Source organism: Centroberyx gerrardi, chromosome 2 (assembly GCF_048128805.1).
Source record: "Centroberyx gerrardi isolate f3 chromosome 2, fCenGer3.hap1.cur.20231027, whole genome shotgun sequence".
Classification (NCBI taxonomy): Eukaryota; Metazoa; Chordata; class Actinopteri; order Beryciformes; family Berycidae; genus Centroberyx; species Centroberyx gerrardi.
The window spans coordinates 15,856,094-15,883,288 of NC_135998.1; the positions used below are offsets into that span (position 1 = coordinate 15,856,094).

Consider the following 27,195-nt stretch of genomic DNA (forward strand, 5'->3'; position numbering starts at 1 on the left):
TGTGCAACAGGGCAAGCAGAGCCCAGAGGTCCTTTTCCCCATCAGCCTCATCCAGCTCCTCATCAGCATCCCAAGACACTTTCAGGTCAGCTGGGAGATGTAATGCCTCCAGTGTGTCCTGGGTCTGCTCTGGGGTCTCCTTCCAGTCGGCCATGCCCGGTATACTTCGAACAGAAGGTGCCAGGCGGGCATCCTTACCAGGTCATTCCTGTAGCTCGGGCCACTGCCTTGTGGGCTCACCACCCACAAGATGAAGGGTAGAGGTCCAATGCAATGGCAAAGAGCAGGAGTGGAGTAGGCTTGGACATCATGCACCTCCATGTAATCCGATTGCCTAAATGTGTAATGAATGATTATATATATTGATTCTAAATGTGTCATGAGACATCTTATGACCATATTATGAATGTACTATGTAAACCCCTTGCGGGGTTTGAGTCTCAATACATTACTGATAATTTATGTTACATATGCATATCAACATTATACAGTAATTTTACAGTAAACGTATATATTCATACAAATGCAATACATAATGTATTTAATTAATAGGGTATCCTGGGGCAAAACAATTTGTTTTTGTGTAATTTATGCAGGACTTAATAAAGGAGATCCTGCACACTATAGGAGATGTTGACGTCCATTATTATCCCACACTTTTGTGCCCAGGTTGGGTCGGAGCAAAACTTATATAAGTGCTATTGAGTAATTGCTATTAGATGTATAAAGTCTATGTACCACTGTTCCCCGCCAAGGTGGATCGTCAGCACTAACACATTACCTCAAACAGAGTAGACAAGCAAATGGGAAGCCCCCCCACTGAATTCATCCTAAACTTGGCAGATTTTGTGTTAAGATGTCATGTTTGAGGAGGACTACTATCAATTGTTGTTCTATAGGCAGCACTGTAACGCCAAGCTATGCTAACTCATATGGTCTGTTTGAAGAAAGATTTATATGTAACCGCATTGAAAATCCATTTGAGAACAAAATCTTGAAACGGTATCACTACACTGATGATGTCTTCTGTCTGTTTCAGTTAAACAGAGAAGGACTGTGGCAATTCATGACTGCTAAATTAATTTGTTTACTATGGAATATGACATGACAAAAGTACATCTCCTTTTTTGTACAGAAAAAACATATAGGAACACTCCTAACCAGTAGTTGCCATCCAATGCTATTAAAAAGGTCTGCACTATAAGCTAAGTTTTTAGAATTCGACACGTCACACCACATCTGATAATATTTCGAAAACATCTGACATGAAAGGAGATTAATAGAACGGTGTTACCTCCTATATTGTGTCGAGGAAGCCTTTATGGCCTTGCCAAATATAGAGATAAGTTTGTTTAAAAAAAGTACTCCTAAAACTATAAGCAGCATTCATTCATGTTTAGCACAACTTACACTCCCAACTCTTTTAGATTGGGTCACATCATTAGGAAACACTGGCATATATTGTCGTCTGATCCAACAGTGACAAAAGAATTTAAAGATCCCCCTCAGATAGTTGAGGGCGTTAGGGTTATATGTGGTTATATGATAAAATGCTTTCTAACCACACTCATGCTGGTAAAAAATATTCCATTAATGATGTCATTACTTATTCCAGCTCACGTTATTTATATGATAAAATGTCCATATGGGTTAGCTTATATTGGCCAGACTTCACACCCTTTGAGACAGAGAATTAGTGAGCACAAGCACTCCATTGGGAGAAACTATCCAGTGGCAGTAGGTAGCATTTCAATGATTTCAAGTATGATATATCATTCATCATCAGCCACTGGAAAAATAACCATCCCAGACAGGGGAGGTAATATAGATAAAATCTTAAATAAAAGAGAAGTATATTGGATTTTTACCTTACAAACTCTGGGCATGAATGATGAAATTCCATGGCAAGTTATGCCATAACCAAAGGGGATTGGTATTCAGTAGATCAACTTATGATATGCTCTTCGACTCTATATACAAGAACGTCTATCTTTATTGTTGAGGATGTTTTAGGATGATTTATGAAAAGCTTTTAAAGCTGATGTTTTCATTCTGTAGTGGTGCAATATTTGTAAATAGTTTTGACACTAATTGTATTGGTTATTCAAATAGGGGGTGTTGACCGCCAATATTATTCCACACCTGTGTGCCGAGGCTGGGGCGGAGTATAATTTATATAAGACCCATTGTGCTATTGAGTACATACTCTGATGAAGGTCCTGGTGGATCTGAAACATTTGTACTAAATACGTTACCCTGATATGGGGTAAAAAAGCCCCCTATGGGAATCTTGGCCCACAGTGATATTTTGAATAACCTAGCCTATAGCTAATGTTTGATTTCTGAGGAAGTACAGTATCATACACCAAAATAACATAACAGCTATGGTAAGAAGTTTTCTGTCGAAAAAGCTAACTATGTTCAGAGAATATTGCAATAGCATAGCTGGCTAGGTACCTTGGATTTCTTTGCTACTGTAAGCATCCTGAGAGAAAAGAATGAGATAAGGCTTTGAATAATGATAATGATAATGATAATGATGATGATAATAATAATAATAATAATAATAATAATAATAATAATAATAATAATAGTCATCATAATAATAGTCATCATAATAATGATAATGAAATATGTCAGTATTTGAATATAAATATTTTCTTTATAAAATCCTCCAACTGTGATTTTTTTACAGACCAATCTTTTCAGAATTAATAGGTAATTATCAAACAATAAGGAAAACAAAGATTATTTTCTTATGTTAATGTTCTTTAGTGTTGATCTTAAACTAAGAGCAAGGTCAGAATTTGAAAATATGATTGATATTAACATAATCGGATGCATGAATATCAGGTTTGTATTTAAAACGTTATATTTATAGACTATTATAATTTAATCATCTTCTAAATGTTAAGCAAGCTTCTTGTGTACATATAATATTGATATTTATTAATGACGGAAAATGGGCACTGTTCTGAAGGGGGCGTCTTGCCGAGGCTTACCCGATTAAGTAATTTTCTGTTTCATATTTATAAATCGTATATCACTGATATCTCTTGTTAAGGAACTTTTGGGCTTGTTGAATTGTGCTTCTTTTACGGTAGTATTGCGGTGTCGCTTTAAAGGAAGGGGGAGTGTGGAAGAGGGACAGAGGAAAGAGATGAATAGAAGGCACTAGAAACAACCACCATGACCAAGTGCGCTGTAAATGTAGGACAAAAAATCGATTGGAATATAAACGGATCATCAAGCAATATATTCGAAGGAAAAATATGTGCCTTTCTTGATTCAAATATTTTTAAATATGGTATCACCTGCGCTCATGGGAACACAGGAAAAGTGTTTTTCCTCCCAAACATTTCTTGCATTTTGAAATGGAAAAGAAGAATGGCAGTAATCTCTCTTTTTAAATCTATTCCTCTTTTATTTCTCTCTGATTTTCAATGATAGGCATTGCATAATTCGCGTTTACCCATCGGAGCCATTTGGTTCCTTCTCCTTGGGAAGTGGGGGACGCCAGAAAAAACGACTACATTCAGTAGCTGCCTTCTTGGTGGTGCCTGCAATTGCTTAGCAATGCCCCGTTCTTTCTTGGGAAGGACTTGCAGACAGTAGCAGAAGAACAAGCAGGGGAAGGATGCATTTAAAGCTAGATGTGTGCTGCATTCAGGGAGATTCGGCAGTAATAGCAGCTAAAGCAGAAACAGCGAGTGCGGAGGGCCTGGGAAGCACCCACCCCCTCTCTCTCCTCTTTTTCCTCCCCCCCTGCAGGACCATGCTTGCGTGAGGGATGAGGCTGTGCACAGGGACACCAGGCCAGAGCTGCGGCCTACTTCTTCTCACAAGAGCCGGGCTCTCGACTGCAAGATCTGTGAACACATTGCCACCATCAAATCAGCATCTTTGGTAGGCAGCTCCCTCTCGCCACCGTTTGCATAAGAAATGTGTGTGTGTAGGTGTGTGTGCGTGTGTGTGTGTGTGTGTGTGTGTGTGTGTGTGTGTGTTGGGGGGGGGGGGGGGGTCTCTGTGTTCTCAGCTGTACATCTGTAGTCATGGCAACCAGATCCTGTTAATGGATGTCATTTTTTCCATCCTCTGTTTCCCTCTCTGCCTCTGCTTTATGTGTGTGCATTGCATTTATATGTATTCCATATAAATCTCTGCCTCTTGTGTTATTTTATGAAAAGATTTATTTTCTTTTTGTCATAGATTTTAAATTGTGCGCTTCCATACCTGTACCATTTCTAACCTTAGATAGTAGGCTTGCAGATTAGGCTGATAGGCTATATTGATAGTGATATCAGACAGATGTTACTTTCTCATCAAGAAATGTTAACCTAAAGGATTAGTATAATACTATATCACTTACTAATCTTCATCAAGTCTTTAGCTTATTATGGCTATATAGTAGCTAATCTGTATTTAGTTGTGTAAATTCATTTAGTACAGTCATAGTATTAGCATTTGTTATGAATTGTTGCTCAATTTGCTCAATAGCCACAGGGCCATGGCCCCTGACTTCACTTGCACAGTCTTCCTTCCAGTTTTTTGTCTCATCCTATGCTGCTGTTTCTCTCTGCCTGTTCTCTCACTTCCTGCTTCCTGTGTTCCTATGTCCAGGTCATCAGGTAGATCCAGGAGCATGAGCAGGACTTTGAGCTGCGGGAGCAGATGTCTGGGTATAAGCGCATGCGGCGGCAGCACCAGAAGCAGCTGATCGCCCTGGAGAACAGGCTAAAGGCCGAAATGGATGAGCATAGGCTCCGGCTGCAGAAGGAATTAGAGACACATGCTAACAACACTTACATTGAGCTGGAAAGACTGGCCAAACGCCACGCTGCTCAAACAGACAAAGAGGTATAGCCTCAATAGCAGGCCTTCTTCTTTTGCGGTCATAGCAAGATATTGATAGTAAATAGATAAAAAAAGAGTGCTAATTGAAATATTTTAATGTCCACTCACAGATGAAGTCAGCTGCAGCTGAGGAGAGGAGGATCCAGCAACAGATTGTTGCTCAGCAAAAGAAGGAGCTGACTACCTTCTTAGACAACCAGAAAAAGGAGTACAGGCATTGCAAAGATAAGATCAAAGAAGTAAATACAATGTTATGAACAAATACATCTATGTCTGCTAAGTTCTATACAATATTCAATATGCATTTTCTCAGACAATTGATGGGATTGTTTTCAGATACTACCCCCATTCATTCTGTTCATTCTGTTATGTTTGTGTTTGCTGTTTGTATGCGGGTGTGTTATAGGAGATGAATGAAGACCTTGATACACCCAAGGAGGAGAAGCAGGAACGTATGTCCAGGCACAAAGAAACAATGCAACGCTCTCAGGCTGAGGAGGAGGCCCATTTGCTGTCCCAGCAAAGGCTGGTCTACGACAGGAGTTGTAGGGCCCTCAAACGCCGGACATTGGTCAAGAGACATGAGTTTGAACAGGAACAAATGAGAGAGGTAATGTGCTTTTCTCACACACAATTATACAAAATGTAGAGAAACCAGACTAAGCAGACAGCCCTAAAAGAGATAATCCTATCATTTTAACCGTAACTAGAGCACCGATATGGAAATTCCAAATCAAATTAGATTCCACAGATATATTGATATATTGATTTATTTGTTCTATTGGGAAAGGCTCAGAGGAGTCGGCGAGTTAGTTGTTTGAGGTTCCCATTTGTATTGTTTTTTACAAAAGTATTATTCAGAGGCTAAACTAGTATATGTTGCTTACATTTCTATATGGTCATTTCAAATCAAATGTACTCCTTAAAATGCGTTTTCTTTATTTATAAAGTGCTTTGTCACAAAGTGCTGTAACTAATGTTAGACTAGCTAATTTAGACATGACAGTTGCCAAGTTTTGCTGGCTGAGTTTACTTGTTTAATATTGCCCTTGTGCGTTCAGGGGGTGTAATGTCACTTTTTTCGTACAGTTTTAACATACAAAATTTAAGCTATTCACTATTTGTTTGCATTATCCAAGTTTTAAATAAATAAAAAAACAAGTAAATAAACAAGTAGTCAGATAATTGTTTACATCCCTAGTCCATCTGTGTGTGTGTGTGTGTGTGTGTGTGTGTGTGTGTGTGTGTGTGTGTGTGTGTCCATGTGTGCATGTACCTATGTATGCACTGTATGTGTATGATGTGAGAGAATTCTGAGGCAACACACAGGATCTCAGATGGCCCATCTGTAGGGGAGGGATGGGAGGACAAAGTAATGGCTCGTAAGGTGGGAATTATGGTAGACCATATGCTGAATAAGCAGGTCTTGAGTCTGGACTTAAACATTGAGATTCCCTGAGCATGATTCCCTGACATTTACAGGAAGCTGGTTTTAAAGGGAGGAGTCCCGGTAAGAGAAAGCACTGCCCCAAGCTCATTTCTTTTAAATACCAAGTATTCATGAATCCTGTGAGTGGAGGGTTCAAGTGAATTCAAGGGAGTACGTAAATATGTTATATATTGTGGGGCAAGACCATGTAATGCCTTGTAAGTTAGAAATAGGTCTTTGTAATTAATTTGTTCTAAAACTGTGTGTTAATGAAGAGAGACTAAGACAAGGATAATGTGATCATGTTCACTGGTTTGCAAATTTGCAAGTCCTGGCCAAGTTGAGCAAGTTGAATGTTTTTGACTGTGAAGTTAAAAAAGCTAGACAATACCGCATTGCAGGAACCTATTTTAGATCAAATAAAAGCATGGATCAGTTTCTCTGAGTCAGAGGAGAAGGTAATGTTCTCGATCATGGGGAAGTCTATGAGATGAAAATGTTGTTATGGATATTACCTTGATATGAATTTCAGAAGGAAGGGAAAGATCAAAGATAACGTCAATATTTTTAATTGAATAATTTTACGTAACTGTACAACCAGTAAAATTGAGGAAGGGGTCTGATACATGAGTTCACTGGTGCTAAAATTATTATTTCAGTTGTGTCAGCATTTAGGCATAGAAAGTTAATTCTCATCCATCTTCTGGTATCTAGAATGCAGGATTCCATGTTTTTAACTGTGTTGTTTCACCAGGTTTTATTGCAATTTAAAGTTGTATGTCATCTGCATATGTGTGAAAGAGGACACCAAATTTACGGATAATATAACCAAAGGGAAGCATGTAAAGTGAAAAAAGAAGAGGACCTAAGACTGAACCTTGGGGGACACCAAAATGAACCTTAGAACGGGCAGAAGGATTTTCCATCAACTATGCCAAATTGGAATCTATCAGGGAGGTATGAACGGAACCAGTCAAGAGCTATACTGCACAGGCCAACAAGATTTTCTAAGCGGTCAAGAAGAATTTCATAATGAACTGTATCGAATGCAGCGCTCAGATCAACCAAAACAAGTACTGATTCAAGGCTCTGGTCGTTCATGCTTATTTTAACTGATACCAGTATCGTATCGGTGTCCACCACTAGTAGTAAATCATCCAGTAAGCCTTATAGAACGATGGAAAGCAGAATATGTGTGTGTTTGTCATTGAAATGGCGTTTAATAAAGATCCTGTCCCAGGAGCTGAACAAGAAGAGGACCCAGAAGGAGATGGAACATGCCCTGATGATCCGGCAGGATGAGTCCACCCAGGAGCTGGAGCGCAGGCAGCTGCAGACACTGCAGAGGCTACGTGTGGAACTCATCCGACTGCAGCACCAGACAGAGCTTGAAAACCAGGAGGAGTACAATGGCCGACGGCAGAGAGAACTACACAGGAAACACACTCTGGAGCAGCGGCAGCAGCCCAGAAACCTCAAGGTGCATGGAACTTTCACTTCGACTAGTCATTCAATTCTGCACATTACCATTGTCCTTAGACCACATTGAATGTAAGTTAGTGAGTCAATATCCAGTAAACCTCTTTATAAGAGGTTTTCAAAGCTTGTTTATAATAGGAACATGACATGTTTCATGACATTAAAGGACAACATTTACCAGGATTACATAATAAAATTAAAAAAATAAAAGTCCACCTCGACTAATACTTAAGTTAAAAATGTGCCTCTAGTGCCACTCTATTGGTACATCTGTTCACTCTACCTTTTTGTTCTTGTGACATTCATTTTGATGGAAATGTAAAGATTCTAAATTGCCCAATAGAAAAATATGATTATTAAGGAACATTAACATTATTACCTTATGTCACCACCAGAGTTGCTTCATCCAAAATATTCTCAAGCTATCCCATCTCAAACAAACTTCAATCTTCTCTGCTCCCTTCATCTATCTCACTTCATTTACTGAGAATATGTCTTATTTTGAGCTGCTGGCGAGAGAAGTGAATACTCACTTATGCAAACTGAAATGTTCAAAGGCATTGCAAACTCTTTTTAATACTGATATTCACTGAAATTCATATCCATTGAAAGAGTAGTCTGAGAACCAGGTGAAACTAAAATGCATAGTTTGGTTGAGTGATTGTGGCATATATTGTAATACAATTACTTTGGTCACATTTAAATCAACATAAATCAACAACAATTTGTTTTATTCCATGCAAGGATGACTTTGCCCAAAAATTTAAATATGTTGTCAATGCCCCTAAATTTTGCTGATGTTTGCATGATGATGACTAGAGAATCAAACCATGCATTCTAGTTTCACCTGGTTCGTGACTACTCTTGCAATGTACAAACATGAGATTTCCACTGAATATCAGTATTTAAATAGTTTGTCCATGCTATAGGTCAGCTCAGGTTCATTCTTTTAGTATAAGCACTGCCTACATTTTGTTGATGTTTGTATGGGTCTTTCCAAAGACCTAAACCATGCATTACATTTTCACATGGTTCTTAGACTACTCTTAGGCTAAAGAACCATCTGAATATAACATGAAAAAACAGGACATTAACATTTATTTCTGTTTTAACCCTCTGAAGATGCTGGAGATGCAGATTAAGAAACAGTTCCAGGATACATGCAAGGTGCAGAACAAGCAGTACAAAGCTCTTAGGAACCATCAGCTGGAGGTCTCTCCCAAAGGCGACCACAAGGCCATTCTGAAGACCCTAAAAGAGGAGCAGACACGCAAGCTGGCTGTGCTGGCTGAGCAGTATGAGCAGAGCATCAACGAGATGATGGCTTCACAAGCGGTACGAGGATCCTGAAGCACCTTGTAATGAATAGCAAAAGTGGGCCTCATTTATCAGTTTGTTTGTATATTGTATATTTGTGTGTAGAATACAGTTGCACTAAAAGCTTGCTCACATCAGCCTAACAGAAACAGTAGCAATATGTGTAAATGCTGTTGTCTTGTTAAATTTCAAATGTGTTTAAATGTGCATTCATGTGCACAACAAATTTATTGATATACATTAACATAACGTGCACTTATCTCGATATTGGGAATATATTGTGGGCACTTGAAATTGTTGTGATTGGTGGATAGTTCCCCTTTTGCGGATACTGCAGATAATTTAAGTTAATGCCATTACATTTCCTATAGGCCTACTGTGCAAATGTTTCAATAAAAACATCACTTTCAATGATGTATTACAAGAACATCTAGTTTCATGAAATCGTTACCACTTCAATAAGTAACTATAATTAAATAAAATTAAGACAATAATTAAACAGGAAAACTGCATAGGCCTACTTTTCAAGTTGAGTGCAAGGCCTAAATAGTCTTTAGAATATTCTGAAAGAATTAGCAATGGTTTACAGTTGGAGAGTAATACTGAAAATTGAATTCTCTCCTTTTGTTGGGATTGCAATGCTAAGCATATGAAGAAGTTGAGATTATATGCAAGTAATGTTGCCTATCTAGTCAGACATTCACAATTCATGCATTGAGAATGCTATTTTATGTTTATACATATTACAAAAATATACATGTAAATGTCATTAATGCTCGCATGTACTATGCAGTAACCTCTGAGTTTCCAACCCACGAGTCCATTGCCTGTCAGCACAATCAAAGACAGTGTTACCATTCAAGCTAATTCAAAAGCTGAAGGACTGTTTTTATTCCAGGGTAGCCTGTTTAACCAACTTCAGCTTCATTATATTTACCTCGCTAAACTCCAAACATCACAACAGCAGCTGAGAGGTCATAACCCAGTAGAGGGCAGGGCTCAGCATATAATGTGGGTCACAGCACCAATGCTACAGATGTCATTCATATTACTGTCAAAAAGACTATAGCTTCATCTCAGAGAAGGTTTTTATGGATTCCGGCATCCAGTAATCCTGTGTCTGGGGGCCTTGTAACCAATCAAGTTATTTCAAAGATGATCAAGCCAAAGGAGGATTAACTTCCAACTGTCTGCTCATCTCTCCCTGGAGATCAGAGGCTTAATTGTGAACCTATCTGAATCATTCAAGTTCCTGGGGACCACCATCACCAGCACCCTCAAATGGGATGAGAATATCTTCTGCTTAATCAAGAAAAACCGAAAGAGTATGTTCTTTCTGCAGTAAATGAGGAAGCTCAACATCTGGTCCAATTTTATAGATCAATAACCAAAACCACACTCACATCCTCTATCAGTGTGGTACAGTTCTGTCTTCTTCATTGGCTGTCAGCAGGCTTTTACCAAGAAGCTGCAAGAAACTGGGATGAATAAAAGGGCAGGAAGGATTTTCACCAACCCTGCCCACTCACAAAACCAACTGTTCTAAAAGCCTTCTTCTGGAAGATGGTACTGGTCCATTAAGATCAAGCCCACCAGTCACCTCAACAGCTTTTTCCCTGTCACCTGCTTCATATCTGGACATCTCACATTCCAATAGAATTTCTACACATTTACTGTTAATATATATTTCCATGCTATTATCACAGCCCACACAGCATTTTTATAATATTGCAAGACCCACAGTGTCCACACAACCCGGTGTAACTTAAGGCTGTAAACAAGGATGGCAGGAATATGTGTTCTCCAATGTTCATAATTTAACTGATTATATTCAGTATAACTTCACACAGTACACTGGACCAATGCACTACAGGACACTCCATACACTTCCCTCTACAGCTGAAACCAATCTGTATGCCATGCTGATTGAATCCAGATAGTAATTAATTTTTGACTGTTGCATGGGTATATGCATAATAGGTATATTCTACTATCTATAGAAGGTCTTGCACTGTATGTGACGTCATAATTTCCTTGCACCATATTTCTGTGCCACTGTTACAAAGAAAAACTCCTGTACATTTATTGTACTTGATGATTAAAGTGATTCTGTCCCTACCAGAGGAGTGAGTTGAACCAACTTCTTCAACTTCATCACACTCTCTAACAATCTCTCTTACAATCTCTACGAATTTGATAAATGCTATAATGCTTGTGTAAATCTTTTGTAAGGTGATTCAAGAAATGTTTGTATGTTGTTTGATAAATGAGGCCCAACATAGGCTTGTTGTTAATGTGTTGTGTAACTGCCTCTGTCTTGCCTGGTCTCTAGATACGTTTAGATGCAGAGCAGGAAACGGAGTGCCAAGCTCTGAAGCAGCAGCTGAAGCAAGAGATGGAGCTCCTGGACGCCTACCAGAGCAAAACCAAGTCACAGATGGAGACCCAACACGAGCGAGAGCAGCAGAAGCTTGAGCAGAAGGTCTCCATACGCAGAGCCCACCTTGAACAGAAGGTAGGTTTAAGATTGATGCCACACTTAAATAATTAAAATAAATGCCATACAGTGTCATATTGTATAAAATGACTTCAAGATAGGTTGGTAGGCAGATACAGATAGACAGACAAAAAATGACTTGAAGATAGATAGATATATAGACGGACACCTATATGATGACAAGAACAGATTGGGTAGCACAGTTTGTTGGAGTTTATACCGTTTAAAAAAGATGATCTTTCATTCTGTGACCATAATTTAACATAGTAAATGCCAAACAGTACATAATCCTTTTTCGATTATAGATTGAAGAGGAACTGGCCTCACTTCAGAAGGAACGTACTGAAAGGATCAAGCACCTGTTTGAACGCCAGGAGAGAGAAACGGATGGTTTTGATGCAGACAGTGCTAGGCTTGGGTTTGGAAGCTTGGGATCTCTGGACTTCCCCAAAGAGGACAACAGATGAAAGTGGATGTATCTTTAGAGGACAATGTACGGTACACATGTCCGTGCCCTTTCATGTCCACTTGATCATTGTCACATCCATGGTGACAAAGCTGGATAACTCTCTCTCTTGCTTTCTTCTCTCTTAGATATTGCATCTCAGAATCAAGGTGTTATGTGCAATGAGAACTTCTTTTGTGAAACTTGAAGGGGGAAAGCAAAACAAAATATTCTACAACATGTCAATAAAATCAAACCTAGTCAGTGTAACTCAAAACTTATGTGTTGGAAATAACAAATTTAACCACACAATTCTAACAGACTCTTTCCTCCATGCCATTTCCTCCTTTTGGTATGAATTGAATAAATCAGGAAATTTTAGTAAAAATGGGCACTTTGATATGTTTAAATATAAACCCATCATGTTCATATGATGCTTAATGCGTGTGTTACATTGAGGGACATTGTGGAATGTGAGCTGCGGACTCCCCCGTGGTGTTAAGCTGCTTTGTCAGTTTTTTTTTTTTTTTTCTCAGAATGTGAATAATAATGTACGGGGTCACTGGATAAAGTCAGAGCTTGTTCGTTTTTTGAGATTTTTTTTTTTGTCATACTTCCATATTGTGCTTATGCATACAGTATACTGTGGTCCCTCACTTTTTTAGGCAACAGTTCTTACCTTTTCATTATTTGGTATGTAGGATCAATTGGCATTAGTTTGATCAACCTGTTTATCTTATCACAATTCAAGATCCCACTTGGTAAAACTGCTTATTATTGCATGCACTTTAAGGACAAATTCAGGTTGTGAAGTGAAGCATGAATCTGTCAGAGATTTTAGCTGTTTGTAAATAAAAGTGGTCATAGCATTTTTGTTTTAAGCCTATGGATACTGGACATAAGCGCCATATTTGATATGATAATTTCACAAATGCCTTTATTTAAGTTGTGCCTATGAAGCAGATTTTAGTTATTTATGTGTTTTTTATACCTATATTTTATTTAACAAGGCCGGCACCATTTTTTTGTTCCATCTAAATTTGTGAATCATTTAATGTTCACTAATCAAAGTTCTTGTAAAGGAAAATGGTGAGAATTGTGCTGTATAACTTTTGATATGAATATTTGTACATGAGAATATAGCTAGAATATACAGAGACACTGGTCTACTACTGATAACAGAGCTTAATGATAAAGATTTTGCTTCATTTTTCTTTTGTTATAATATAGAGATATGGTCATACAATAGCTCAATATATTGCTAAGTCAAACCACTAGACTATCAGATTGTATAAATGCTGTTAAATGGAATCACAGACTTCCTATTAGTACACTGATCTTTTTAAGATCTGTGGTTATACAAAGTTAACCTAACAAGTGGTTGGTCTGGGTTGCATTCGAGTAATGTCTAATGATCAGATTTACATATTATTTGCAGTGTTCATTATTGTCATTGAACAGGTTGCACAATGTTTCCATTATACTGAATGGAAAGATAATTGTTTGGTGCTTAATTTCTAATACCACCTTTAGCCTTGTAGTTTTTTGTCTTGGAAAGAAGACTGGATTTTACAAAATGTAAAAGTGAAGCATTTTGAAACCCCTCTTGAGTCAAGTCAATACTATTACGTTTTTCAAACACTCGTGACATATTTAGAGTACCCCATGCAATGAATCCCTCTAAAAATGAAGTATATGTATAAAAAAAATAAATACTATTTTATCACGGGTCAGTTTGAAACATTGTTTAATGTGGTGGTCTTGAATGCAACCCTGTTACATTTGACAGGTGCCTCTTTACCTGCTCTTTTTTTATTTCAGAGATAGAACTTGTATCAGTGTTCAGTCATGCTCCTCATAGGGGTGAAAGATAGAGGATATAATGTCCCTTGAACAGAGAAGTTATTGAGACTGGAGCGATATTATAAAATTTTATTATATTTTCTGATGACGATAGAAACCAAACCCTCTCATTGTCCACTTATGTCACCATATACATCTGGGGTAGGGAGAAACCTAAATTCTGAAATTAATTGTTATGTTTACTGTTTTGACCGGAGCATGTACTGAAGTTGAATGGCTCCTCTAGATTTTTCAACCTTTCACCTCTTCACAAACCTTTTGAAATTTGGTGATACATTTTCTCATATGCAGTAAGGCCTTTCGTCTTGTCAGATATAACTGAAGCTTTGTGGACAAATGGTTCCATGACAGTGCTATTGGGGTGCTTCAGTGTGTTGAAAAGGGTTTGCTTGAGTTGGTTCATAACTGTTATGGACCTAACAATTTGTGTGATTTTAAGTTAATAGAAGGATGTATTTAGCTAGAATAAAGGGGACTTTCCTAAACAACCTTATTCACCATTTCCTGTGCAGTTCAAAGACAAAATAAAAGAGATTCTGTTGAAAAAAGGTGTCTTGATCAACATCCTGCATCCTATGACAATGCATTTCTCATTGTTTGTGGTTGAATTTTAGTCTCTTGTTATATGGGTCAGGACTGCTCACTTTTGGTTTTCCTTGGTACAGGAAAATGGTATGACCTCCATTGCCTACATTGTGTCAAATACATGCTATATATAATATTTTAGGTTGCATGCATACATGCAGGTCAAAGATAACTTGTGAAAACTCTAACCTTGAAAGGGAACAGTTTTCAGTAAATCTCCCTACTGCTGTGAGGGAAGTTACACTACTGAGCTTCCTGTGTTTCCTCGATTACTTTAGGTCTCCACAAGACTGTAAACTGCTTGATCTGGGTGTTGATTAGGGGCTTTTTTTATGTCTGTATATACTGGCAGGAATTCAACTCTAAGTTCCTTGAATTGTTGACAGTCTGCGGCACCATCTGCAGCAGTTGCCTATCTACCTCACCACAACCCCTCTATTATCCCCTGGGGCAACTGGAAAGCCCCGGGGGTTGGCAGAGGGGTGGTTAACCTTTACCTGAGATAGTGCTGACAGGGTTGTGGTACGTTGAGTTCCCCCTGACTTTTCTCAAGTAGTCAGTGGTTTCACAGCAACTCTGTATCTGGTGTGAATGTTTGAAACCAAAACACAATTACCATAAAAAATGGAAACATGGACAATGTGATTAGTGAGCTGTTTCACTTCCACAATGCAAAGCTGATCTTGTTGATCTTGTTTTACACATAGTAAAACAACAAAGCCTTTCATTAACCCATATGATACATTCGCTGTAGTATTGCTAGCTAAACACAGCACAGTATGTCTAAGCAGAAGTGACCATTGACCAAGTGATGATGATGATGATGATGATGATGATGATGATGATGATGATGATAGCGGGGGGTGGTGGTAGTAATCTGTGACATACCCTTCTGACACAAGTCAGCCCTCATGCCAATGGTACAGTCACATACTGTATGGCATGATGAAATGGGACATATTGTGACAAGGACTAATATGCCTCCTTTGTCAGTTGTTGAGTAAACCAAAAGTGAGTAAACCCAGTTTACATCAATACAGGATTCTCAAATACATAGTCTAGACTGGCTCCTCTTTGCATAGCTCCATAAATAATATTAGCTAATAGTGTTTCATGATGAAATCATCAGTCTTCGGGTAACATGAGCACAGCTTCTCAGTAGGCTAAGAGTAGTAGTCTAAAGTTGTGGTGTGATGACGTTGTCATATTGCCTACATTGGCTAAGCAGACCCACCCTTTACGCATTGGTAAAAGTCTCTGATTGAGAAATGTCTTTCCTGTGACCTTGCCAGCTTCCTGTAGCCCACATGAAAGTGTTTCTTCATGAGTCCAAAAAGACGCATGGTATAATAAGCAATTGTAACAGTTGCAATGTGAATTTTTTTGATTCTTCAGGAATGTTTATCAAAATCATGGGGTACATCAAAGATCTAGAGGGTGGCTATAAGAATCTTACCTTTCTCATTATGAAAAATTAGCTCTCAAAGAAGTCTTTAGGGGCGGATTCTTATAAACTCCCAACCACTGATTCAGGAACCCAGTTCTACTTTATAAATGCTTGCTGGGTAGAAATTACATATATGTGGCATGTTTTGATTGTTTTTAAGTTACATTAATTTACTCAAAAGTCATCTTTGTATGTGTTGATCATGTTTGGGTGAACATTGTAGTTTCACCATTATTGCATCTGGGCACCTATGGGCAAGGTTTTTGTAGGTGAGTTGTAACAATCCTATTCATTTTTGATCATTGTATTCTCAAAGAACATATGCCTCTTGTTTCAATTTAAAGAACCTTATAGATTCCTTGGAGTAGCTTTGCTTTTACAAATATCATCACTGTGCAGGTTTGTGCACTGTATAGAACTCACTTTTACTTTCCTGGCATCCACTAACTTCTCAGCTGCTCACTCATGCTCTCTAGAGGGCGATACAACAGCATTTCAGTGAATTGTGTCAGAGGGAAGGATGGCGTTAGTCAATAATCATCCTCATGTATTTCTGACTGGTTTGCTAAATTCACCAGGGTTATTTTCCTCAAGCAATTTACACGTACCAGATAAGTATATTTTTCCTTGCACAAATAAAAAGTAATAAATGCTAATGAAAATATTTTGTGTTACATGTTCATACTTATGCTATTAATTAGACTTGTTTTTCTGTGAACAGGGATGTAGGGGCATGCTTGTTGAATAAAAGAAGAGATGGAAAGAAAAAAAACACATCTGAAAAAAGGAGGAAATTCTGGGAAATTTGGTTGCCTCACAAAGTGCACGTCATTTCCTCCTATGACAAATGTGTGGTTTCAGTCTTTTAAAAAAAAGTTTTTAAGGAGTGTGATTATGACAAGTCTGTGCAATTGGCCTGTGACACTGTGTGGGGAATGAATGGTCATGTAAAGAATATGTATTTTCAACAGTCAATGGAATCAGCTACAAGTAAGTCTTTTTACTTCTACATTATCATGATATTTATTTTTCTAAAATATATGATAGCTTATAGTTAGCTTAAAGTATTACACCACTTTTTTGTCATTATGCATTTTAATATGGCTATTTTCAATGCCTCATATACAGCTGTTGTGAAACTGATCTGAGTGTATCAACTATTTCAGAGTGCTGCACATTTCCTGAACACACTCTAGTTTAGCAATGAAGAGAAACAAGTCCATGGCACTGTTCTCTCAGAAAAAGTTAATAAGCCTTTATTTTAGTGCCTATAATGCATGGCATTATAGCTTAAAAGTTGCATGGATGTGTTGTGGCACACATACTGTAGTTTTGTTCCACCACCATTGCAGTAAAATAAGTTGTAGTGAGAATGAAGCCAATATCATGAAAAAAACAACAACATAGAACATAGCCTAGATTTACAATGTCTAGTGGCATCTGTGTACCTGTACATACTGTAACTATATGACTATATAGAGTGCCTGGACTGACAATGTATAGCATAGAATTATTAAATACCTGGTGTCCACTTCTCTTCTTCTGCTTTGTACAATGCAATATTGCCTGAATGTTTGCCAATTGAAGCTATTTTTATCCTAGATTGTAAGACACCAAATGAAGTTCCCTTCATTGATGTGATGTGTGAGAACCTTAACTGACCAGTCCCTTTCTCCTCAGCATTACTCTCTCTTCTGCTGGTTATGGCTGTTGATTCAACAAGAACTGTCACAGTATGCAGAAACCAACAGTGTGGGAATTCTCTACAACAGACTTTGAAGCTAACCAGACTCATACATAAGGAATCTGTTGATCTAATCAGAATATATGTGAGTACAGACAAAGAACTGCAGTATTTCATTTTGCTGTGTTAAATCCTCATGCAATGTGGTTGTTCAGTATTTCAAAATCTTTAAGTATGTTACCATTTCTACTAATGCTGACTGTTAATGTCACTCTAAGAAATGTGCAGCTTAATTAGAATTTAATTGATTTTATTTTATCCTTTTTTTTTGCAGAAGGCCACACAAGGAGACATGTCGGAGCTTTTCTGCAAGACATCAATTAACAACGTCCCTGACCCCAACATCTCCGGTCTAGACCCATCAGAGAGGATAGCGAGCATTTACACACATGTTCAAGCTTTCTTCCCACATTTTAAAAGGGTATATGAGCAGCAGACAGACTTACAATTGCCCACAAGCACTCTGCTGACTGAGCTGACCCGTGTCAGCAATCGCAGCAGCAGCCTGGCCGCTCTAGTAAACTGCATTTATCAGAGCCTCTTCCCAAACCTGCCTGTACCAGAACCAGCAGGGGAGCCAACATCACTACCTCCATCTCAGAACATCTTCCAACAGAAGGTCTATGGCTGTGTGGTCCTGAAGAGGTTCAAGGAGTTACTGTCAAATGTTGCCCGAGAATTAAGGACTCTAAAGACTCAAGTGTGCAAAAAGAGGACACAAATGAATGTATTCAGATGAGGATGACCAAAGGCTGGTCTTATAAATTTCCATCAACACTTATGCTCACTGGGTTGCTAAATAAAGACTTAAAAGGATAAGTGAGTATCAAGGTGGCTGGCACATCAATGATTGTCTTTAGAGGAGTCTCTATTTATCTATTTAATATTTATTTTGTTGTCTGTTTCTGATAGAGGAATGCCTTGAATAGTGAAAGATTGTACAAGTTATGTGTCTAATATGTCTAATATGTAAAGTCCAATACACTGTTGATGAAAGCTTACTTGCTGTATAAAGAATCATTAAAAACATATACTTATTAACTGTAACTCTATATTTTCTTTTATTTCTTTGTGTGGTCGTATCAATAATGTACACATTCAGCAGCATGTCAGTGCCCTGCAGTGACAGTGTACTTTCCAAAAAAGTCAATTCCCATGCACTGGATATGTTATGTTGCATTTATATTTGTTCGGCTTAATCCCAGCACCATACATATGTATTTTTCCATACATTCGGTGATGTTTTCTAAAAATACATAGCTAACAAGATTTCGGAGCCAACATAGTTTTAGCTTGAAGCATCATGAGCTGTGTACTGCACAGAATTGGTCCCAACATGGGAGGTTAAAAGTAAATCAGGAAGCTGTTGAGACGCTGACTATGTGATATCAGCTCACAGTGACGCATGTCTTGAGGACAGGGCTGCATCAGATAGGAAAGATTTCGTGAAACAGGCGGGCTGTCTGGCCAGTCACAAGGTATGGGTGTGTGTGGGTCAGATAACTGTATGTGTAAACTGTGTATGGTGCTTATGCATGCATGTGTGTGCAAGGGGATGCAAGTGTGTGTAGGGGTGGGGTGGGGAAGACTGAAGGCAAATTGAGATTGAGGATAAACCTTCCATTTTTTTCAACAGAGGGATAACAGACATTGACTACCAGCATCATTTTTCCTATATTCAAAGTGTTTCCACTGAAATGAAGTAATGCAAACATATCTTCTTTAACTTTTCTGAGGTCACAAGCTTTCAGAAAACTGGAAGTTGATGAGGGATTCACTCTGGGTCATGAATCAAGTTCCCTGTTATAACTCAGCACTTGAGTTTTATTTAGAGCAGAAATACAGAGGGTATTTCAGGGCAACAGTGATTCTCCAGTCTACATTATTCATTCATTTTCACTACCCACTGAATGCTTTTCAGGATCATGGGGGGTTGGAGCCTATCCCAGTATACATTGGGCAAAAGGCAGGGAGACATCCTGGACAGGCCGCCAGATAGACAAACACAGATAGACAAACAACCATTTACACTCACATTCATAGTTATGTGCAATTTAGAGTCTCCAATCCACCTGACTGCATGTCTTTGGGGTGTGGGAGGGAACCGCCACACCCAGAAGAAAACTGCCCACTAGTCTGCTGCTCTAGTCTACTCACCCGACAATGTAAAATAGCATTGCAGACCCACTGTTATCCATCTTAACAGTTAAGTATCTTTTAGGCATGAAAAACACTTTTTAAACAGGAATTGTTATACAGTGGTGTATTATACATGATGGACACTGCATCCTGGCGCATTTGCAACATTTCTCTGATCAAGCAAAGAAAGATGGCCTGTGTTTCTAACTGAATAACAAAAGACATCATACACACAACATGATGTATGGCAATGAACAAAAGTATTTGCAATGATGGAATACTCATGCAGACATAAAGTGAACTTGTTTGAGAATCAACAAGCAACAAGATAAGCCCGCTAGGACAATCCAGTGCTGTAATATTGATTTGTAAATAGGCTGCAACAGGAATTTGGGTTAATATAAAGAGAAAATGCTGCTATTGAAAAAAAGGCTTAACAGTATAGACCTGTATTAGAACTTCCATAGACATATGGTAGAGATTAGCAACTGAATTCAAAGCATATTTCAAAATACCGTAATCAAAACAATTGACAACACTGTGCTGAGAAACAAACATTCAACAAAGTTCACCAAAATCAGGTAAGCCCCTGATAGTTCAATAGAAAAGTCTGACATGTTGATTTGATTGATTTATGTGGTTTCAGTGTGATGAGAACCCATTAAAAATGTATGAAACTGAAAAGATCCTGGATCAAGGGGAACAGAGTGAGCAGGCTCTATGGTTATAGACTTATAAATAATACTATATACTCTGCAAAAACAAAAACAGAAACATGAGCTTTGTTGTCATTTTTGATCAGATGCGACAATGTTCATAACAATTATAACTCTGAGCCACAATTACATTTGTATATTTTATTGCAAATGTGTACAGCTATACAAAATATACTGTATGCCTAAATGCCTATAAGGTGCACAATGTAATCATAGATTGTATGGGGGGTGACAAATATAATCATTCAAACTGACGTGCACCTGCAAAGAGATAATCAAAATGTACCATGTCGAAAAGCATTGCATAATACAATTCTCAATCTGTTACATAAAAACATCAAATGAATTAATCAAGTGTAAGTTCTATGTTATTTTACATGCTTTACATGTTTTGGTCTCTGGAGGGCAGTATACACCAATGACTGACTACATCCCCTATAGACTTGTAGTGAAGTATAAAGTGTAAGTACTAATGCATCAGCAACAGAAGGGCAGCTGAGTGTCTTTGGCATGTTTCGTGTTGCTGCAGAGTATGAAGTGTTAGTATACAAAACATTACTTTTTCTATTTTCAGCAGGAAGCACACAGTGTAAAGGGCCAAGTTCAAAACTATGTCTATACAGTAACACCAAAAGCTGGGGACAGAATAGTCTTTTTGAAATTTCTTGCTATGCCACTGGAAAGAAGCACAGTAGGCTATGAAGGCAATGCAGGCCAGTACAGCTAATTTGAATGCCACAGTGGCACTTTAGCATTCCTCACATTGATGAAAGGAATTTGTAGGAAGACTTTAAAAGCTTCAATCCTCCAAACAAACTATGTATTTATTATTCGCTCATACTACGTTTCACTCTGCTGCAAAGCGCTCTGTAACTGTGTTGCTACACTTGAAAAGTACTATATAACTAAAGATCACTATTGTTGCTGTGGTTGATATTAAACGTGTATATCTAAGTCAAAGCAAGAGATTGGAGTCATGGGACACAAGCATTTAACGTTTAAGATTTAAACTTCTAATATTTAGATCTAAGTTGAAACTATAAACAGCCTATGGTTTGAAGTGTAGGGGGCTATGAAAGCTAAAACTTCTGACCTTCTGAAGAAACACTGTCCCTCAAGATTATCTGTTTGCTTTCAACAAAGGGGATAGGGGAAGGTAAAATATTTTCTGTCTCTTACTTAAAAATCTACATAAATGCATTTAGCAGTGAGTAAATAATCAGGGTTGCCACATTCTCCAATACACCTTACATCACCCCCCCCCCACACACACACACACACACACACACAAATGCTAAGCTTAAAACACTGGCAGCCAGTATTTAAACATAAATGCTTTGTACAGTATACCAGTTATATCAAGTAAAATCCACACTCCTCCTTCTCTGGTTCACAAACAGTTTTTGAAGTTCAAGAAAAAATGTCATACCTATCTTTAAAGGTATAGGATTTCACAAAATAAAAAATGACTTAAGTTATTAAGAGATGTTCCCAAACATAATGTATTCCAAGGAGATGATATGCCACTGACCAAACAATTAAAAAGCTTATTCCTACAAGTCATTTGCACTCAGAGCAGCCCAACTTTTTTTCCATTCTTCCTGTAAATGCCCTATAAAGGGTAGAATGATACTTCTTAGGAAGCTTGGTGTGTTCTGCTGCATGCTTGTTTCCAAGGATCATGTTTACAAAGTGTTAGTTTGTCTCTACCACCAATTAGCATGCTAGTGATTTAAAACAGGCACAATACTTAGAGATAAAATGTATTTGTATTATGTCATGTGGTATATTTTATTACTGTATCTATGTTTAATAGTATATTGCCCTCTCTCCTCAAATATGGTGAAATCAGATGCTGCCTTTGAGCATTTGGCCAGCACCAACACCACTGTTATGTTCCTGCTCCCATTTTCTTTTTATCCGAACTACACATCATGAACTTAACTCAGATTTCTGTTTCATGGGGTCTTTAATTGTGCAAATGTAGTGTGCAAGAGCATGCAACCCTTTAAATATGTTGTAAAGTGTCATAGTTGTTAAGATGGATGAATAACAGTCATTTCAAATGACTGTCTTCAAGATATCAATACAAAACTTGTTTTTAAGACATAACTATATATCCCTGATTATTTAAGGTTATTGTTTAATGTCATTAACATTCTTAAAGGATCTTTGGGCATCCATGTTTGCATGCACAGAGCCTGTCTGTTACTCAGGACCTGGATACTTGATTATTGCTTTATCCAACTACTGACAGATTGATTGTTAGTGAACAGATTATTTCATACTATTGCTTATAATATCACATAAAGAGGTGATCATGCTAAATTCACAATATAGATACAAACCTTTGTATTTGCATAGTTATCCAAACATGAATCAAGGCATATATTCAATGCAAGCAAGAAAACTTGGTACAAGAGGCAACTAGAAACCAAATGCTACAAAAAAAGAAGTAGCAAAACCATAAATATGCTCCCTCAAGGTCCACTCAGAATCACTGCATAGATAAATAAATGTGTAGGCCTCACTTGCACAGGGTTGTCGTGTCCATATTCAAAAAGCGAATGTTCATTCTTGATTCAATATCAAAGCCCTTCAGTAACTGCAAAGGAGGTGTGTATTTCATTATTGATTAATTAATATTGGTAATGATATGGTAATCTTTGAAAGTGGTAATGTTCATTTATTATTTGAAGGTTTCCACATCCTAAAAAATGTGGGTCATCATAAAGTAATTAGAATTTCCACCAAATCATTCAATACCATCCATATTAAGCATATTCACGCATTTAAATACACTTTCAAAGTACAATAATTTGCTAAGAAAATAGTTGAAGCATACTACATCACATATATTTTGTGTACCAACCTTGAGGAAATGCTCAAACGTGATTCCCTCATAAAATTCATCAGGTTCCTGGGTGTGAAAAAGCAAATTACTGACATTGCCTGGACAAACAAACAAAGAGTCAAACTAAATATTATCTTGAGATAGCTACCATACCATGTGACCCATTGAAATACTGGCCACCTCCAACATGGCAGCATCAGCAATGCCTTTGGCTGTTTCCTTTCCCAGTGCCCCACTGCGAGATAACAGTTCCTCCACCACCTAGCCAGATGTGAACAGTAATGAAAACAAAATCAACATTAATGACACAGCAATGACGGCAATGAATGATCAGACTCAAACCCCTGGGCCAGAAACCTGGTGAAATTAAACACCCTCTCCCCTCCCTCATCAACTACCACTGAGGTATGTTTGAACAAGGCACTTAACCTCCAAGTGCTGGATGAAGCTGCCCAATAGCCAACAGTAGAAGACTGTGGGGCTATTTATAGAACACAATGGTTACTGCAATCCACCATGCAAAATCTGCAGCCCGTTAATTAGGATTAGTTAATTAGGGTTGATTTGTTAATTTACCATGGTGACAATTACTGTGACATAGTCTAAGAGTTGTTGCAGGGGAATGACAATGAAATTATTCTGAAAATTAAATGTTGCATATTTAACACATGCTCAACTGATTGCTCACGCATGTGTGCAGGTTCAGTGGACTACCTGTCACTACATGTTGGAATATCAAAGCAAGCCAAGGTTGCCAGTTGCAGTATTTTAAGAGAAGAGGCCATGGAAAATTAAGTCATATTAACGTTTGTTTTGGAGAAAGTGGTAATATTCCATCTGAGGAGCAGCTGGTATTTTTTGCATGTTTGTGTGTTTTTATGAATCTCTCTTGCAATGCTGATGAATATGATCAAATGGAGTGGTGGTGCTGATAAAAACCCACAGAAAGAGTAAAACAGACTTGGTAAACTTTCTATCATGGCATGCATGTGTATAACACTTCATCCCCTGGCAACAATTTCTCTCAGACTATTGCTGTGTTGTAATCTTGTCTGGTTATATGAAGACTAAAGCTTTGAAACTGTAATGTAAAGTGGAGTATTTTTGTCTGTAGATGTCGTCCTGAGCAGAGGCTTACGTGTCTGTATTCCTCAAGGGTTATTGTTCCATCATTGTCTGTGTCATGCATGTTGAATAAAACTGTAGAGAAAAATGAGAAACTATTACACAAATGCATTTTCCATCAGTGGCTGTACGAGACTACTGATACCAGTGTTACAGAGTGGTGGTATCACTACAGATTTCCAGAGATTTTATATAACCAAAGGAGGGATTTTTATGTGTTGTGAGTCAGCCATAGATAATGTCAAGCATGTGATAATTTGTCTTAAGACACACATCTCAGTTTCTCCCTCCTGATGCTCTCACGCTGCTCCTCGGTCATGTGCAGCGATGGGGGCCTGAAATGGGACATGACCACCAGGAACTCCTCAAAGCCGATCTCCTGAACCGTCCCCTCACCATTCCGTCGAAAGTTTCTTTAAAATATAGAAAGAGAAAATTCAAATCCGATCTACAAACTCTTACCAATTGTGCAGTTCTACCTATAATATGTATCCAATTCCTAAATTGTATCCCACACCATACTAAATTATGGAATAGCTGCTTGTGACCAAGCCAAGCAATACTACCCAGGGACTATACAGAGTATTCAATTTCTTGTTTTTTTTGTAGATTTTCTTGTGCTACAAAGATAGTGCAAGAGTAAATAAGTTACATTATTAACCTTTCAGTCAGGTAACTTGCAAAATGAGAATTAAGTATCATTATAGTAGCCTACCTTCTGTCAAAGAAGGCCTCTACGATTTGGGAACGGATGGGATTACATGCCAGATCTGGAATTGTGTTGAAATCATCTCTCCTTGAGGAATAAAGTAAAGGATTTTGAAATAAAGGATTTTAAGGAGTGGCACTGCTTCTCTTGGGTGTCAAGTATTGTTGGGAAGATATAAATGTTCAAACACAAAACCTGTCAAGCAGGTTTCAATTTCTAAAGAACGTTAATCATTCACGTATACCCAACACCCAGATTACATCCACTTGTTAAATGAAAATAATACATATGAAAATGGAAATAGAAAACTAATGTTGAGACTGAAAAGTATTTACTACAGCATATTTCCAGGCATTTGTATACATCAAGGTGTATTGACAACTCAATACTTAAAAATCAACTTACTGCAGAGTTTCTTCATTGTGGCTCAACTGCTTGAATCGTTTGTGTAGGACTCCAATCTGTTCAAGTGAAACTAAGAATGGAGAACAGGAACTATCTTAAGACAAACGTGGTGGTTTACAGGACCACATTAACATCCTCTGTTTAATTAAGCCTGTGCAGGCCAAGGCTAAGTCACAAGTGAATTCATGTGCATGCATAAGCAGCCTCTGAAATGTATCCAAAAACAGGAAGCAGAGCAACTACAACAAAATAGACATATGCTGAGTAAAAAAAACACTGCAAACCCATGGAGTATTAAGTATTTTGCCATTTTCAATGTTAATAAGTGGGATGTTTGTTGACAATCTGATGACAACAGATTTGTATGCTAAAAGCAATGATGAAAGTAGTGGCACTGGAAACTTTCACACCAGACAGATTTGGATATTCATATTTTATGTAAAACCCCTTGCTTACTACTCTGCCCTCTCTCTTGTCACTGCAACTATACATCACACATTTTCATAGGAGGCTATGGGTAAAATGAAAATAGCTATTTTGGCAAAGTAATGTCAGAGGCACATGGAGGTATAGAACAAGAAGAAAATATAAACAGCTATACTGGGCTAATCTCTTATTCCCTCTCAGCATGTGTTTTCTCAAAGCTCTACACAATGTCTCATCTATTATTAATTGTGACTTACTCTGTAAAGTTATATAAGCCATTGAGTAAAGTTGATATCCTTCATGCAACTTGCAGTGTAAATTATTAATTGCTACTGCACCAAAAGGCAGTTTTTCCTTAGATTTAAGAAGAGCTGGACATTTATTATTGTAATGTATCACGACTTTAGGCCTATAATGATCATCACTATGTTTAGGTTTACTGCTAAACATATTAGACATTATCTTGGAATGGTCGGTTTTCCCCCTAGACTGAATTAGAACTAGATAGCGGACAGTGCAGTAGCACTGACGCTCAATTTTCCAAATCTTACAGTGTCTGTCTGGTGTGATCTGAAAAACATATCTGACGCTTAAAGCCACAGTGTGATTTCCGCCTATGAGGACATTCAATACATGCCACTGCAGTGTCCCTGCAAACAAGCATAGTAATGATGCATGACTACTCACACCCCGTCTTTTCCGCCAGATCAAGGTATTCTGGTTCACCAGGTAGGGATTGTAATGCGCCCATACTACCAAAAACTGTCCCTCCGACCAATCCACACGCGACCCGAGACCGATTGGTATTAACGTAAACTATTGGAACTGAATCGATGTTGGTTCAGAGGATCATGTTTCGGTATCGTTCATCTCCACTCTAATGTTTCTTTAAAACAGATCTAAGCTCACACCTCCTTGCGTTTAGCTTCCCCCCCCCAGTCGCCAGGCAAGTCCTGACACTCATCCTCTGACTAGCGCGCACTTCCGCAACTACGGTTCTGACGACGCCACTGTGTTTGGAACAACAGGCTGCAGGTTGTATTATTCATGCAGACTTGTTTACTTATTCATTGATAGCGACCATTGACTGTGAAATGTGGGGGGGGGGGGGGGGGGGGGGGGGGGGGTTTATTTCACGGGGCAGGAAAGAAGTAAATTATT

The 27,195-nt window shown here is 38.1% G+C and overlaps 3 protein-coding genes across 3 annotated transcripts; 2 read left to right on the forward strand and 1 right to left on the reverse strand.

The window, feature by feature from the left end:
• The first annotated feature begins 4,671 nt into the window (after window positions 1-4,671).
• taok3b (TAO kinase 3b) lies at window positions 4,672-12,043 on the forward strand. Its single transcript, XM_071902610.1, has 7 exons — window positions 4,672-4,857; window positions 4,965-5,093; window positions 5,261-5,464; window positions 7,524-7,763; window positions 8,885-9,097; window positions 11,412-11,594; window positions 11,882-12,043. The coding sequence occupies exons 1-7, from the start codon at window positions 4,672-4,674 to the stop codon at window positions 12,041-12,043; spliced, it is 1,317 nt and encodes a 438-aa protein (XP_071758711.1).
• A 4,796-nt stretch (window positions 12,044-16,839) lies between these two features.
• m17 (IL-6 subfamily cytokine M17) lies at window positions 16,840-18,701 on the forward strand. Its single transcript, XM_071902629.2, has 3 exons — window positions 16,840-16,906; window positions 17,597-17,745; window positions 17,935-18,701. Exons 1-3 carry the CDS (start codon window positions 16,852-16,854, stop codon window positions 18,397-18,399), a joined length of 669 nt encoding a protein of 222 aa, XP_071758730.1. The 5' UTR covers window positions 16,840-16,851; the 3' UTR covers window positions 18,400-18,701.
• A 3,949-nt stretch (window positions 18,702-22,650) lies between these two features.
• Window positions 22,651-26,964, reverse strand: tescb (tescalcin b). Its single transcript, XM_071902598.2, has 8 exons — window positions 26,722-26,964; window positions 25,609-25,678; window positions 25,210-25,290; window positions 24,768-24,907; window positions 24,508-24,569; window positions 23,523-23,630; window positions 23,388-23,435; window positions 22,651-23,120 (listed from the first exon to the last, which is right to left on the reverse strand). The coding sequence occupies exons 1-8, from the start codon at window positions 26,783-26,785 to the stop codon at window positions 23,043-23,045; spliced, it is 651 nt and encodes a 216-aa protein (XP_071758699.1). The 5' UTR covers window positions 26,786-26,964; the 3' UTR covers window positions 22,651-23,042.
• Window positions 26,965-27,195: the final 231 nt, after the last annotated feature.

Excerpts from the sequence above, each read along its gene's own strand:
- taok3b (XM_071902610.1), top strand. The coding sequence starts at position 4,672 with ATGTCTGGGTATAAGCGCATGCGGCGGCAGCACCAGAAGCAGCTGATC. Across the intron at positions 4,858-4,964 it reads CTGCTCAAACAGACAAAGAG|ATGAAGTCAGCTGCAGCTGA; the intron begins GTATAGCCTCAA and ends GTCCACTCACAG. Across the intron at positions 5,094-5,260 it reads GCAAAGATAAGATCAAAGAA|GAGATGAATGAAGACCTTGA; the intron begins GTAAATACAATG and ends GGTGTGTTATAG.
- m17 (XM_071902629.2), top strand. The coding sequence starts at position 16,852 with ATGAATGGTCATGTAAAGAATATGTATTTTCAACAGTCAATGGAATCA. Across the intron at positions 16,907-17,596 it reads GTCAATGGAATCAGCTACAA|CATTACTCTCTCTTCTGCTG; the intron begins GTAAGTCTTTTT and ends CTTTCTCCTCAG. Across the intron at positions 17,746-17,934 it reads TTGATCTAATCAGAATATAT|AAGGCCACACAAGGAGACAT; the intron begins GTGAGTACAGAC and ends TTTTTTTTGCAG.
- tescb (XM_071902598.2), bottom strand. The coding sequence starts at position 26,785 with ATGGGCGCATTACAATCCCTACCTGGTGAACCAGAATACCTTGATCTG. Across the intron at positions 23,631-24,507 it reads CCCTTGAGGAATACAGACAC|GTGGTGGAGGAACTGTTATC; the intron begins GTAAGCCTCTGC and ends ACATCTGGCTAG. Across the intron at positions 23,121-23,387 it reads CGTTTGAGCATTTCCTCAAG|TTACTGAAGGGCTTTGATAT; the intron begins GTTGGTACACAA and ends CCTCCTTTGCAG.